General features: G+C 36.9%; 1 protein-coding gene across 2 annotated transcripts in view; it reads right to left on the bottom strand.

The window, feature by feature from the left end:
- atrn (attractin) overlaps positions 1–13,342 on the bottom strand; it is a 300,415-nt gene that overhangs the window by 215,158 nt on the left and 71,915 nt on the right. For both annotated transcript variants that reach the window (XM_028801455.2, XM_028801456.2), the window contains exon 4: positions 1,454–1,582. In XM_028801455.2, the coding sequence (XP_028657288.2) occupies positions 1,454–1,582 (129 nt within the window). The remainder of the gene's footprint in view (positions 1–1,453; positions 1,583–13,342) is intronic.

Raw genomic sequence — 13,342 nt, 5'->3', positions numbered from 1 at the left:
ATAGCAGATTTAACAGGAATGCAGAAATCCAGTTTCAACAGCCCACCCAATTGCATTCCACAGCAAGTAGCAGAACTGCAGTCCATACCAAGATCAGCCTTGTACTTCACCTGATAGAAAAGATGTAATTCAGAGATAAACTGACATCTTTGCAAAGGACCTTTCAGATCAGAAGGTGCTAAATGAACAACCAAGATCGAACAAAACTATGATTCAACACATGACAACTGTGATGGACAAAACAACACGTCTATCAACAGGTGCTGGATCAATAACTGGAAATGACCACAACCCAACTCAAGAGGTTACACTTTCCTTCAAAAACTAGCTACTTTAATTTCTCCATGCTTGCACTCTTTGAAAGTCGAGAACTTCTCTCTAAAACCAAAAAACTAATGAGACCCTTTCTCTTTAGGGAGCTGAAAGTTGACAATCCCTTCTGTTTGTGGACCTGAAAGCTGAGATCAACGTTGCAAATCCGAGCCCTGTACCAGTAATCGAGACCAGTTTGAGGAGCTGAAATTCAGCAGTTAAACTCTTATGCCAGAAAGAGCAATGCTTTTCCCTATGAAGTTGCAGAGGGACACATTAAAAAGCCAGAGAAAAGCACAGCACACCACAAAAAAAAGACCACATCGCAAAAAGGAAGAGTACACTCCCACACACGAAAAACATGGCACCTGAACCAGGAAAAACAACAGCAACAACTCCACATCAGACACCATCCTTTAAGACTTTTTTAAAGTCTATTTTTAAAACTGTATATTTCCATCACTATGTCATGATACATTAAAACTCTAAATATTCTGTGAACAACAAGCCTTTTCTGCATTTTAAGTTTGTCTTGTCTGCCTTGTGTCCTGTCTTCTATGTCAATATATGTGCAGTTATAATTTTTTTTATAATTTTTTTTTTTCAATAAACTGTGTTGTTCTGTTTCTTCAAACGAGTGTGCTTTAGTTGCCTTGACAAAAAGTCGAACTGCCAAAAACCATCTCCTACAACAAAGGAGTGTAAGGTAAATACAGTAGGAGCCTTACCAAACTATTGAATTAATTACCGGCACTGCAGAAGTCAAAATTGATAATTAACTGAATTAAAACCCTTGGTGAGCAAGTTAAATTCTCACCTTTCCATTGGGTGTTGGACAAAGACAGCTATATGGTTTCTGTAGTTTACAAGCGGAATGACAAGATTAAGGAAGAAATATGACAAAGACAAGTCATTAGAGTTAGGCATGAAAGCTGAATTTCTGATCATTTCAAGCATAAATTTTAAGATTAGGCCATTTAATACACAATATGAATCCCGTGCACAAATGATGAAAGCTTAATTGTGCTCTACATTTTAATGGGGAGTTCCCCACCACTTTTGAAAATTAATTTCAAGTCTTGCCTTAACATGAAATAGAAATTAGGCATATGTCCAAAACTATTTGTGGCTCTTGGAATACCTGTAGGAGATGTTGAATCCTGTTAAGTTGTAGGCTGCATCACTGAAGAAGTGCAGAAGGGCATAGCCTGACTTGGAAACCACCTCTGGTATAGTCTCATTTGCATATTTCTCTGGAACAATAAGCCCACTACAAAGAAACAGATAAATACTTGTCAGAGAAATAAGATAATTTACTCATTCTAGCATCAATGTCTTCAGTTAAAACTATTAGCATCCTTTCTTTTTTCTATAGTGTAATTAAACACAAAGTAGGTCAAAACAATGTTTGCTAAGATGTTTTCACATGTAATTAAACATTTAAAAGACAAATGTTTTAGCTATTGCAGATTTAATACAAAAAAGGCATATTTTACACTTAAGAGCATTTACAGTGAACTACCTTTAACTTTTTCCATGTCATCTGAATAAACAAATAACCTTTATAGGATTGTGATTGGGCTGGGCCCAAACATGCTTAGCTTTAGCTAGATTACCTGCTCTGAAGTGCATGTGGTATGTCTGCTGTCAAGACCCCAGTAGTGGAAGCACCTTGCAAGAGGATGTGATCAGAGGTGTATATGGTACCTGTCATGGTTTCAGCCATAAAATCAGATGGTGGAAACAAGCAACAAGGGAAGCTGTATAATATTTAAACAAAGAAGATTTCTGTGCAATATCACCACAAGGGTCTCCAAAATTTGAAAACAGGAAGGTCAAAAAGCAGCAGCAGTTAAAAAAGAAAGTCTGCAAGTGGTAAGAGTATACAAACAAAACTGAGAATGACTTTAGGACTTAAGGTAGACTATTAGGTGAGAAACGGATGCTTCCAGTAAGTGTGAAAAACATTTACCAAAACTGAGGAGAATGCTGACAAATGGAGGAAGCATTGCCTGGGGGTGACAGAGATGGTCAATACCCCTCAGTTGTAGCAGTGCCCTAAGGCTAGTTAAGACCTTGATTGAGGTCTAGACTGGCCAGATTTCTATGTATACATGGCAATTACCTTGACTAAACAGAGGAAGCAGCAGTTCTGAGAACCCTGTACTGGACATGTAGGTGAAGAGGGAGGTAACTATTTGGCTAAAGCTCTCAGTTGACCACTTAGTACACATCTCTATTTTCATAAATTCTGGGTAGTGAGTTAAAGAATTTGATCTGAAGTTAAAAGGCCAAAACATGATATCTGCACAGGATTGTTGGACTCTCTCCCTGCCATAATATGAGATGCCCAACAATACTGGAGGACTACCAAGTAGAGCTACTGTTGCTCTGGATGGATAGGAGCCCACAGGAATGGTTTGGTGCTTCTCAGGTACCTCCTTCAGAGGGTGGCCAAGGTAAAATGGAGAACACACTGGGAGATATTATATCTGTTTACAAGCTCAAAAATTAATCTTGTTTGGGTGATTGGTTGGCTGAAACACATTCTTGAGGATGACTGTTGCCTACTCTGTTTATATCAGCATGTTTCCTCCCTGGCCCTCAACAAAACAGAAATTGACAAATGAAATAAAAAATTATTAACAATAATTAAAACAACAATTAAGCCGTTTTTTTACTTTTAGAAATATTCAGGACAATGTGATTCATTTGTTAGAAAAATCCAGAAATGTTTCTTTAAATAAATTACTAAAAAAAAAAAATCAATTGTGTTAAAAATTACAAAGAAATTCTTACTCATGCTTGCCCCAAGTAAAAGCAAACTTCATGATGACAGAGCTGAAAATTGAGGGGACGTTAGTATGCAGTAAAAGTACATACACACAGTGATACTATTAAGACCACCTGTATGCACTATTAATTCACTACCTTAAAGCTTTAAAAAGGGAGAAAATAACTAGGTTTGACTTACAAAAAAATAAAGCAGAAGAAACAAAAACATATACATCACATCAATGTATCTGGTTAATGCAGTTATTCAAGATATTTTACAAGATCAGGAAAGATTACAACCGATTTACAGTTATATTATTATGTTGCCAACAGGCATGCCGTTAGATTAAGTGACCTGCACACACACAAGATATACAGTATATTGAGGTAGATGTGAGAATTAAATCATCAGACTTAAAGGATAAAATTTCAATTAAGACACATGCAATTTGAATGTGACCTACATTTGAACACTAGAATCAGAATTGCCTACAAACTAATTTTAACTTAGCTGTTTATATTACCTTCATCATAACATTGCATTGAAAATTAGGGTGAATTATAGTATCAACTCAGCATGCAGATGGAATGAAAGCAAAGTGGTGAACTTAATAAAAATGAGGTGACTGCCACTCAATAAAATAAAAAACAGAATTTCTGAGAGAAATTATGTCTCATGTGTGTATTTGGAATATTCTTTAAAATCTAGATTAGGAAGGCCCTAAAAAGCTCTCACTATATAGTGGCATGCAAACGTTTGGTCACCCTTGCTTAAAATGTTTACTACTGTTAATAGTTAAGTGAGAAAAAGTTGACCTCATCACCAAATGCATAAAGTTAAAGATGACACAGTTCTTTCGTATTTTAAGCAAAATGACCTTTTTATTTCCATCATTCACAGGGAACATGTCATTCGTCGAGGGTAGAATGGATTCAAATAAATACCAGTAAATTTTGGAAGCAAACATCACACCATCTGTAAAGACATTGAATTTAAAAAGAGGATGTGTCCTACAACAAGATAACGATCCAAAACACACCTCAAAATCTACAATGGAGTACCTCAAGAGGCGGAAGCTGACAGTTTTGTGATGGCCCTCACAGTCCACTGACCTAAACAATATTAAAAATCTGTGGATAGATCTCAGAAGAGCAGTGCATGCAAGATGGCCAAAGAATCTTGCAGAATTAGAAGCCTTTTGCATGGACAAATGGGTGAAAATACCCAAAAATAAGAACTGAAAGACTCTTAGCTGGCTACAAAAACCATTTACAAGGTGTGTTCCTTGCCAAAGGGGGTACTACTAAGTAATGACCATGTCAGGTACCCAAGCTTTTGCTTCAGCCCCTTTACCTTTTTTTGGTAAATTAAATTAGTTGAGTAAATTAAAATATTAAACAAATGTGTCATCTTTAACTTTATGCCTTTTGGAGATCAGTTCATCTTCTGCTCACTTAACTATTCACAGTAACAGACATTGTAAGCAAGAGTGCCCGAACTTTTGAAAGCCACTGTAAACATCTAAAAATGCATGTAGTAGTTTCTCAGGTTAAGAATCATCTCTCTGACTTATGGAGATTCAAGTCTTCATAGTGACCATGCTCCTCTTATACTAGAGTTCAAATTATTATGCCTCACAAAACCAACTTCTGACAACAGCTAAGCTAATGAATATTTAAAAAAATGGATCATTACATAAGTTGATATTTTGTTAGGGGACCACAGGACAGAATTTTAATCTCTGGAGATGTTATTAACCTTAGGGTGCAGGAAAAGCACTCAGTACCTCCAATGAACTGAATATGGTATATTGCACATATTTGGATTCTGTCCAAATATATCCAGTACATGGATTTATTTGCTTTACACTAGTCCAGAATCCTCAGTACATAAAGGTAATATAGAATTGTATTACAAACTACAATGTGGAACCCAACAGGGTGCCCATTAACACTATTGTTTTATGTGATTGCTATTAAACCTCCTGATTTCATCTTCAGAAGCAGTCAGAGATAAAAGGGATCATTAGGGAATGATTGAACAGCAAATATTTCCATAGGGTGATAATGTCCTATGTATTTTAGACCTTAATGCATCTTCTCCGCTAGTATTAAAAGTACAGTACACAGATATTATAATCTGTGTATACAAAACCAATCTGATAAAGAGCTTCCTTTATAAAGTAAATTTTCTCTTATATTAGACCACGCTAGATCACCTCTGATTGTAACAGCATAGTTCAAAAATATGGGAATTATTACAACAACAAAAAAAACACACACACAAAGATTACTTTAAACATAATTTTGGTAATGTGACAAATAAAGTTTCACAAAATATTAATAGATGGTTCTCCCTTTATTTCGTTTAGTCACAAGAATTAATATTGTTAAAATGACTGTGTGGGTGTGTGTGCCCTGCAGTGGGCTGGCGCCCTGCCCGGGATTTGTTCCTGCCTTGCACCCTGTGTTGGCTGGGATTGCCTCCAGCAGACCCCCGTGACCCTGTGTTAGAATATAGCGGGTTGGACGATGACGGACTGAAAATGACTATACTCCAAGAGATTTTTTTTTTTATCTCATTAAGAGAAGCTCTATATACAGTAATCCCTCCTCCATCGCGGGGGTTGCGTTCCAGAGCCACCCGCGAAATAGGAAAATCCGCGAAGTAGAAACCATATGTTTATATGGTTATTTTTATATTGTCATGCTTGGGTCACAGATTTGCGCAGAAACACAGGAGGTTGTAGAGAGACAGGAACGTTATTCAAACACTGCAAACAAACATTTGTCTCTTTTTCAAAAGTTTAAACTGTGCTCCATGACAAGACAGAGATGACAGTTCTGTCTCACAATTAAAAGAATGCAAACATATCTTCCTTTTCAAAGGAGTGCAAAGCAAGCAGTCAAAAAAAAAATCAATAGGGCTTTTTGGCTTTTAAGTATGCGAAGCACCGCCGGTACAAAGCTGTTGAAGGCGGCAGCTCACACCCCCTCTGTCAGGAGCAGGAAGAGATAGAGAGAGAGATAGAGAGAGATAGAGAGAGACAGATAAAAAAAATCAATATGTGCCCTTTGAGCTTTTAAGTATGTGAAGCTCCGTGCAGCATGTCCTTCAGGAAGCAGCTGCACACAGCCCCCCTGCTCACACCCCCCTACGTCAGCGCAAGAGAGAGAGAGAGAGAGAGAGAGAGAGGGAGAGAGAAAGTAAGCTGGATAGCTTCTCAGCCATCTGCCAATAGCGTCTCTTGTATGAAATCAACTGGGCAAACCAACTGAGGAAGCATGTACCAGAAATTAAAAGACCTATTGTCCGCAGAAACCCGCGAAGCAGCGAAAAATCCGCGATATATATTTAAATATGCTTACATATAAAATCCGCGATGGAGTGAAGCCGCGAAAGGCGAAGCGCGATATAGCGAGGGATCATTGTATTAACAAATCCTTACTTAACACAAAATTGTAACCCCAGTCATCTGGAATTCAAAATGACCTTGTATTAAAAAAAGGCTGACACAGAACTGGGATAAAAAAAGATAAGCAACGGAGGAAGACTTTTAGAAGAGAATGGAGAAGCACAGTCCAAGCAGAACTCACGTGTGTCAAAACACCATTGCCCAGAAATTCTGAAGTGGGTGATGAAGCCAAATAAATCTGTTACAGGTTAAGTGTAGCTTTTTAAATGCAGATCTCAGTATTAGTGATTATAAGGTTTGCTGTGACAAACTTTCATTGCTCCTCTCAACCCACACTACTACAAATATAATGAACACAAACGTGTTTCAAAATCATGGCAGACTCTCTTCTTTATATATTTAATAAGCTCCTCTTAAAAAGTAAACCAGCAAGCCATACTAGACCCACCTTCTTTTGAAAGGCAAATTTCCTCTTTCTAACTTTAAAACTAAGAAATGCTCAATTCCATGCAGAAATGAATGATATATACTATGCATGAACATACAGTAGTGACCTTAATGTTTCCCCTGCATTTGAAACCAAACCACTGTCAGTGATACAGATGGATAAACACGCACATCTTGTATAGGTTAAGTTACTTCTCACGGCTTACATAAATGTATATTCAAGTTAATGTTTACATAATCTACTTAAAATAAACTAAACTCATTCATTCAGCTAGCAATTCAGACTGATGCAGGCCCCTGGGCCATAGTTACGCATTAATTTTTCCAATGTCATGCAGTTTAAGTCTCACCTTTGATAAATTATTGTGTTGTGCATTGAACCCTGCATACCTAAAAAAACTACCATTGTACACAAGTTATCATCAAACAGCTATTTTTAACAGCTTGCTAGACAGTGCCGTAATGTTATGTGTTTATTCAATAAATGGCATAAAATGAATAGCTGTGATATCTTTATTTTTTTCTTTTTTAGTCAAATCACCAGAATACCAATTTAAACATTTCGAATTGGCTTCCTTTCCATCACAAGGACCATACAGGTTGCAAGAAAAAGGCAAGCAGTCTACATTGAGACCATGCTCAGTATAAACAGTACAAGGCACACAATCAACGTCATCTGATACCAATGTGCTCTGCAGCTTGTTTGCCAAAGGAAACTATTAGTTTCTTGAACAAGCAATGTTGAGAAGAGCTTGCTTCCTGGTGCCCAAGCATTGCATAAGGGCTTTAGGAAATTTACTTAGTCACTTATCTGAAAGCAAGAACAGAGATGGGAGGTAATGTCTGAGAGCACAGTTCACAAGCCTTAAAACTCCTCAAAGAGAAAATAAATTAACTGCAGATTCTTACCTTACACAAGTATGTATAACTTTATAACTGAATAATAAACCACTTACTTAAAACAACAGCATCTACCAAGAGTTTATCTGTTTGTGTACATATATCAACGTATATTGATTGCTGCACTTTGGTCATTATAAATAAAGTCTTTTTTGTTTATATTTGCACAAACAAAGCAGTTTTTAAAATTCAGGTTAGAAATGCCATCAAAAAAATAACACTTAAGTAGTATAATTACTTATTATTTGCCTGATGCCAACTTGCAACATCTGATATACAATTGGAGATGTATATATATTTTTTTTTAGTTCTGCCATTGGTGCACTGGCAAGTCAAGTGACTTGCTCATGTTCGCACAGTATAAGTAGCAGGATTTGATCCCATAACCTCAGGGTTTACAAAACTGATTACTAAACCACACTGTCTGCCTTAACAAGGAAACTAATGATTTAGAACACAAAGTTGATGGTTTAGCATTTGCTATTTGAAAACGGCAATGCTTAGTTGATTACATAATTATCAGTAGAGAACATTAGGTTTCAAAATTTAACACGAAAATGTGAATTCAACTTTTGTTTTTTAATCACTTGCTATTAAGCTACTCATATTGGTAGAATGAAAATAATTTAGTACTGTTAACCATAAATGGTATAAACATTAAATAATTGGGGACTTGGATATTAGTTTATCTAAGCTCCCACGATCATTTTGATTGTCATTCAAACTTAAGAGTTTTCATTGTCAACAAGACTTTACCAATCAATCTTAACGTCAAATACCCTGGCATCTGTGAAGCATTTTACTTGAACATCTAATTGAATGCATTAATCATGAAAGTGTGATCAGGCAATACATGATTCAAATTTTAATGTGCCCTTACATTAAAGGAGAAGTAAATTTCTGAACTGGCCCCAAGGGTTCCACTATGTACATTACCAAAACCTATCAAGAAGTGCAGGGAAGGACAGTGTTAAAATAAGATGTAATACTGCACAAAGTATATATACATATATATACAACACACATAAATATAAGTAAACAAACAAATGTGCACATATTAACTACTACTACTACAACAAATAAAAGAAAAAAACCACATTCAAGGTCATCAGATCATAAAGAGTTAAATAATAAGGTGTACTCTAGAAGTCATGCAGGTGTAAAACTGCTTAAACAGTCAAAAGGTGGAGGTGTAACAAAATGACAAAAATAGACATGGAGTATTGTCATGGGGTTTCAAGCTCATCTGAATGGGTACCTTATATATGAAAACATTTAAGTTAAATTTCATCAGCCATTTCATTTATCTATTCTTCTTTTCTTAATAAATGGATACAACATTATTTGCTTCCGAAGTCTACTGAACGGCTGCTACATATCTACTATAATGTGAAAGTAACTAAAGCTCTGTGGAAACAGACACAGTACTCTCAAAAACAGCAGAGTATGCACAGAGGACAGCAAACTGCCGTCACAGATAAACTTTAATGTATTTACTAACAGCATATGTAAGAGAAGTACATGACATACTGCTTTTACCAAATGCTTACTGCTCTTACATTCTACCACAGATGCATGTAGTACTAGGGTGTTATACTGTGTTAGCTATTACGGAGGTAATGACAAGTCAAGCAAAATGACACCTTTTATAAGTCATTTTGCTTGACTTCTCATTACCACAGATGCATGAATTCATAAAATGTTTTGTCTGTTCTTAGAGAAAATTTAGTCAAGATTTGTTACACCAGGATATTTTTTTTGTTGTTTTTTTTTTCCATGTCCCATCTTCTAGATCACCGCTTAACGCAGTGGGGTTCATCATTTTTTCCCCATACCTGGCTTTTATTTGGCTACTGGAAGATATGTATAGCACTACAATTTTGCAATGAAGGAAGAAGGTTTCAGAAAATGGATAGCTAGATGCAGGAAAAGCAAGGTAACTTACCACCAAGGAAATTAACAGACACAATCAAATCTTCAGGACTGGGTGTTTGTATGCCGTCAAGTTGGTGAAAATATGGTTCCCCAGTGTGCGACACCAACTATCAAACATGGAGGATGAAGTGTGATGTTATGGGGTTCTTTTGCTGGAGGCAGAGTTGGTGACTTCAACAGAGCAACTGGTATTCTGAATCAAAAGGGTTACCACAGTTTGGCTATTATATCAGCTAAAGGTAGCTACTTTAATGAATCAAAAATGTGAATAAAATTTTGTACACTTAATGATTATTTGACTTTTATTTGCCATTGTCTATTCATTCTATGCCTTGATTTTATTAAACATTAAGATAAAAAACTGTGTGCATTTCCATAAAATCAAAAAATTGAGGTGTTCTAAAACTTTTGACTGGTAGTGTAAATGGCTGTGTTTTGTTAGAAATAGGGTTGATCCAAGTAAATTTTTAATGGCCAATACCAATCACTGATGTTATGTTATTAGATTGGTTAACTCCTGTTTATTTTTTCTTCATTGCTTTAAAAAAAACTTTCACACTAAGCCAAAACCAGATGCAGAAAAGCCTAATGTTCTATATTAAAAGTGTTACGTTAAACTATATCATAAACTATATTCTCACACATTGATGCAATTCATTGATATTGACAGTTAAACACTGCATGTACAGGTTAATTGCACTAGTTTTTATTTTTTGCTGTTAAAATATACCTTTACTCTCTTTACAGTTTTTTTTTTTATCCCCCCTGTGTACCAGCTATACATTTGTATTTCTTCAGGTGTAATTATAAATATGTGTAACGATTCCCCTAAATTCAAAGAGGGCAACATTACATTGACAAGAAAATTGTTAAGCTCTTGTTAGCACATTAGACCTGGCTGTTCTGCCACTTCTCCACTCTAAGCTTGTTATTAAGCAAAGACAGAAAACAAAAGGAAACAACATAAAAGAAAAATTTACATACATAGATATATTTTAAAATGGAACAATTACATACGTTTACTTTATACAAGAGCACCAACAAAATAAAGTCCCCTTTAGCTGTCGCTTGAGCAAATTCCCATCCTATACACATAGGAAATCCATCAAAATAGGGATGCACCGATACCACTTTTTTGGAAAACGAGTACGAGTACTTGCATTTCAGTACTCGCCGATACCGAGTACTTGCCGATACCGAGTACTTAATAAAAACATGATTTAAATTTACAGGTAACAGCTTTAGTCATATAATTTAACAAAAAAAACAAGAAACTCTCGTCTATCCACTGGGAGGTTAGGCTAATTAGCGACACGGGGCTAACACTGCTTGTCCAAATATCCGTGGTGAAACTAAACGCAGAGTAGGCTTGCAGTAGGCTGTGGATATGTTTTTTCACGGAGTCGTGTAGTTTAGGCAGCTCCGTGTCAGTCATGTAGCGGCGGCTTGGGACATCATATCTGGGCTCCAGAACATGGAGGAGACGCAGGAATCCCACATTTTCTACCTCCGAGAGTGGCTGGTCACTCAATGCAATGTACTCGATAATTGCCTGTGTTATTTTCACAGCACGTGAATTGTCTCTGGACATTTTCTCTCGTCTTGCAAGAGTTTGCTGCAGCGTGGGTTGTGTTGGTTTAGAAGCGTGGGTAAACTCTTTGTACTCATTGTCGTGTTGGGATTTTAGGTGCTTGATTAAATTACTTGTGTTAAATGCGCTACCTTTTGAGCCTACTCTGGACAATTTCGTTGAGCACAATTTGCAGTCCGCCTTTGTTTTGTCGTCTTCATTCACTTTGAAATAGTTCCACACAGCTGACATGTCTCGCCTCGCCTCCTCCCCGCTCTGAGCTGCAGCCGGGGCCTGGGGGCGGGCACTCGGCGCCTGTGATTAACCCCTTACACGCCGCTCAAACATAGACATTTCTCAGACCGTGGTATCGGTCCCCGGTATCGGGGGACTTTTAACGAGTACGAGTACTTTAGAAAATGTGGTATCGAGGCCTATACCAGATACCCGTTTCGGTATCGGTGCATCCCTACCTCAAAACAAACCAAATTACCTCTTTTAACTAGTAAGGATGACCCGTCCCAACAAACCTCCACATATACATACACAAATATACACAAAACACTTGAGACAGATGTATATCCAGACAAGCACGAGTCCAGATCCAATAATCCAACGTGTTATTGCCCGTGAAAGGAGGAGGAACGTGGGAAGAGGAGAGGCAGGAAAATTGATGATGGTGCTATTCAGAAAGTAAAAAGATGTCTCACATCTCACCCTCTGAAATCAGCAAGCCAAAGCGTATAACTAGTCTTAAAAAAAGAAAAAAGGTGTACAGGTGGCCACCTCACTAACCTTGTTCAAGGATCAGGGGGAGTTGTTTCTACCTTTTTCCCTCAGCATTGATAGTGTTCGTCACTACTTCCCTTGGTTTAAGTTTCAATTGCCACGCAGATCTACCGTTCCTCCTGATTACTTCCTTCTCACTAGTTTTGATTTTGGTGCTCTGACCCTTCATTGGCTACAAACCGGAACAGTTTCTTACGGACCTTTCCAGATCCTGTCCATGAAGGCAATGCAGTAAATCATTGCCTTGCAGTTCTAAGTCCTGAACTGTGTAAGGCTCCTCCACCTGAAACTGTGTGGAAGCCCCCCCGGCAACGACATGCAGCACACAAAAAACAGACAAGGTACAATACAATTCACATAAGAAGTATATGGCAATAATATGTGGCGGTGCTACAATGGATGACCATTTTAATTATGCAGTACTAGTTTTATTACTAAAACTTACACTGTATGACAAACGCAAGTAAACAGTACAAACCTTAAAAAAAAAAAAAAAAGCTGCCAATTTATCAAATTTTCATGAGATGTTTATCAAGAACATACAAGGCTAACATGCTTAAGCTTAAAAATAAAATGGACAAATGTTGCTGTTAAGCTTAACAAGCCTAGTTAATACTTAATATAAGCTTCATTTACCACACAAACTTAGGACAGGTAGAGCTCACTTTAATTAACACTAGAATTACCAGAGCCTATAAAAAAACTCGTAGATCCGTCCCACCTTAAATCGCTTCGCACCTCTCCATCAGCGTCTTTTGTCCTGTACAGTGGAACCTCGGGTCACGACCGTAATTCGTTCCAAAACTCTGGTCGTAACCCGAAGTAATTTTCCCCCATAGGATTGTATGTAAATACAATTAATCCGTTCCAGACCGTACGAACTGTATGTAAATATATATTTTTTTTTAAAGATTTTTAAGCACAAAAAGTTAATTATACCATAGAATGTACAGCGTAATAGTAACCTAAATGTAAAAACATTGAATAACACTGAGAAAACCTTGAACAACAGAGAAAACTAACATTGTAAGAATTCATGCTATAGCCTTACGAACCGCTCGCTGTAATCACTTTTTTTTTTTTTTTTTTTTAAAACGAGTTTTAAGCACAGGGAAAAACATGAACATTTGAAAAATCCATAATTTAATAAACAACCAAGAACAGTAACATTGCAACAATGCACGCTACTAACCGATCG

This window comes from Erpetoichthys calabaricus, chromosome 5, assembly GCF_900747795.2.
Source record: "Erpetoichthys calabaricus chromosome 5, fErpCal1.3, whole genome shotgun sequence".
NCBI classification, from domain to species: Eukaryota; Metazoa; Chordata; class Cladistia; order Polypteriformes; family Polypteridae; genus Erpetoichthys; species Erpetoichthys calabaricus.
Note: the sequence above shows the minus strand (reverse complement) of the source record. Positions and strands in the feature narration are given on the sequence as shown.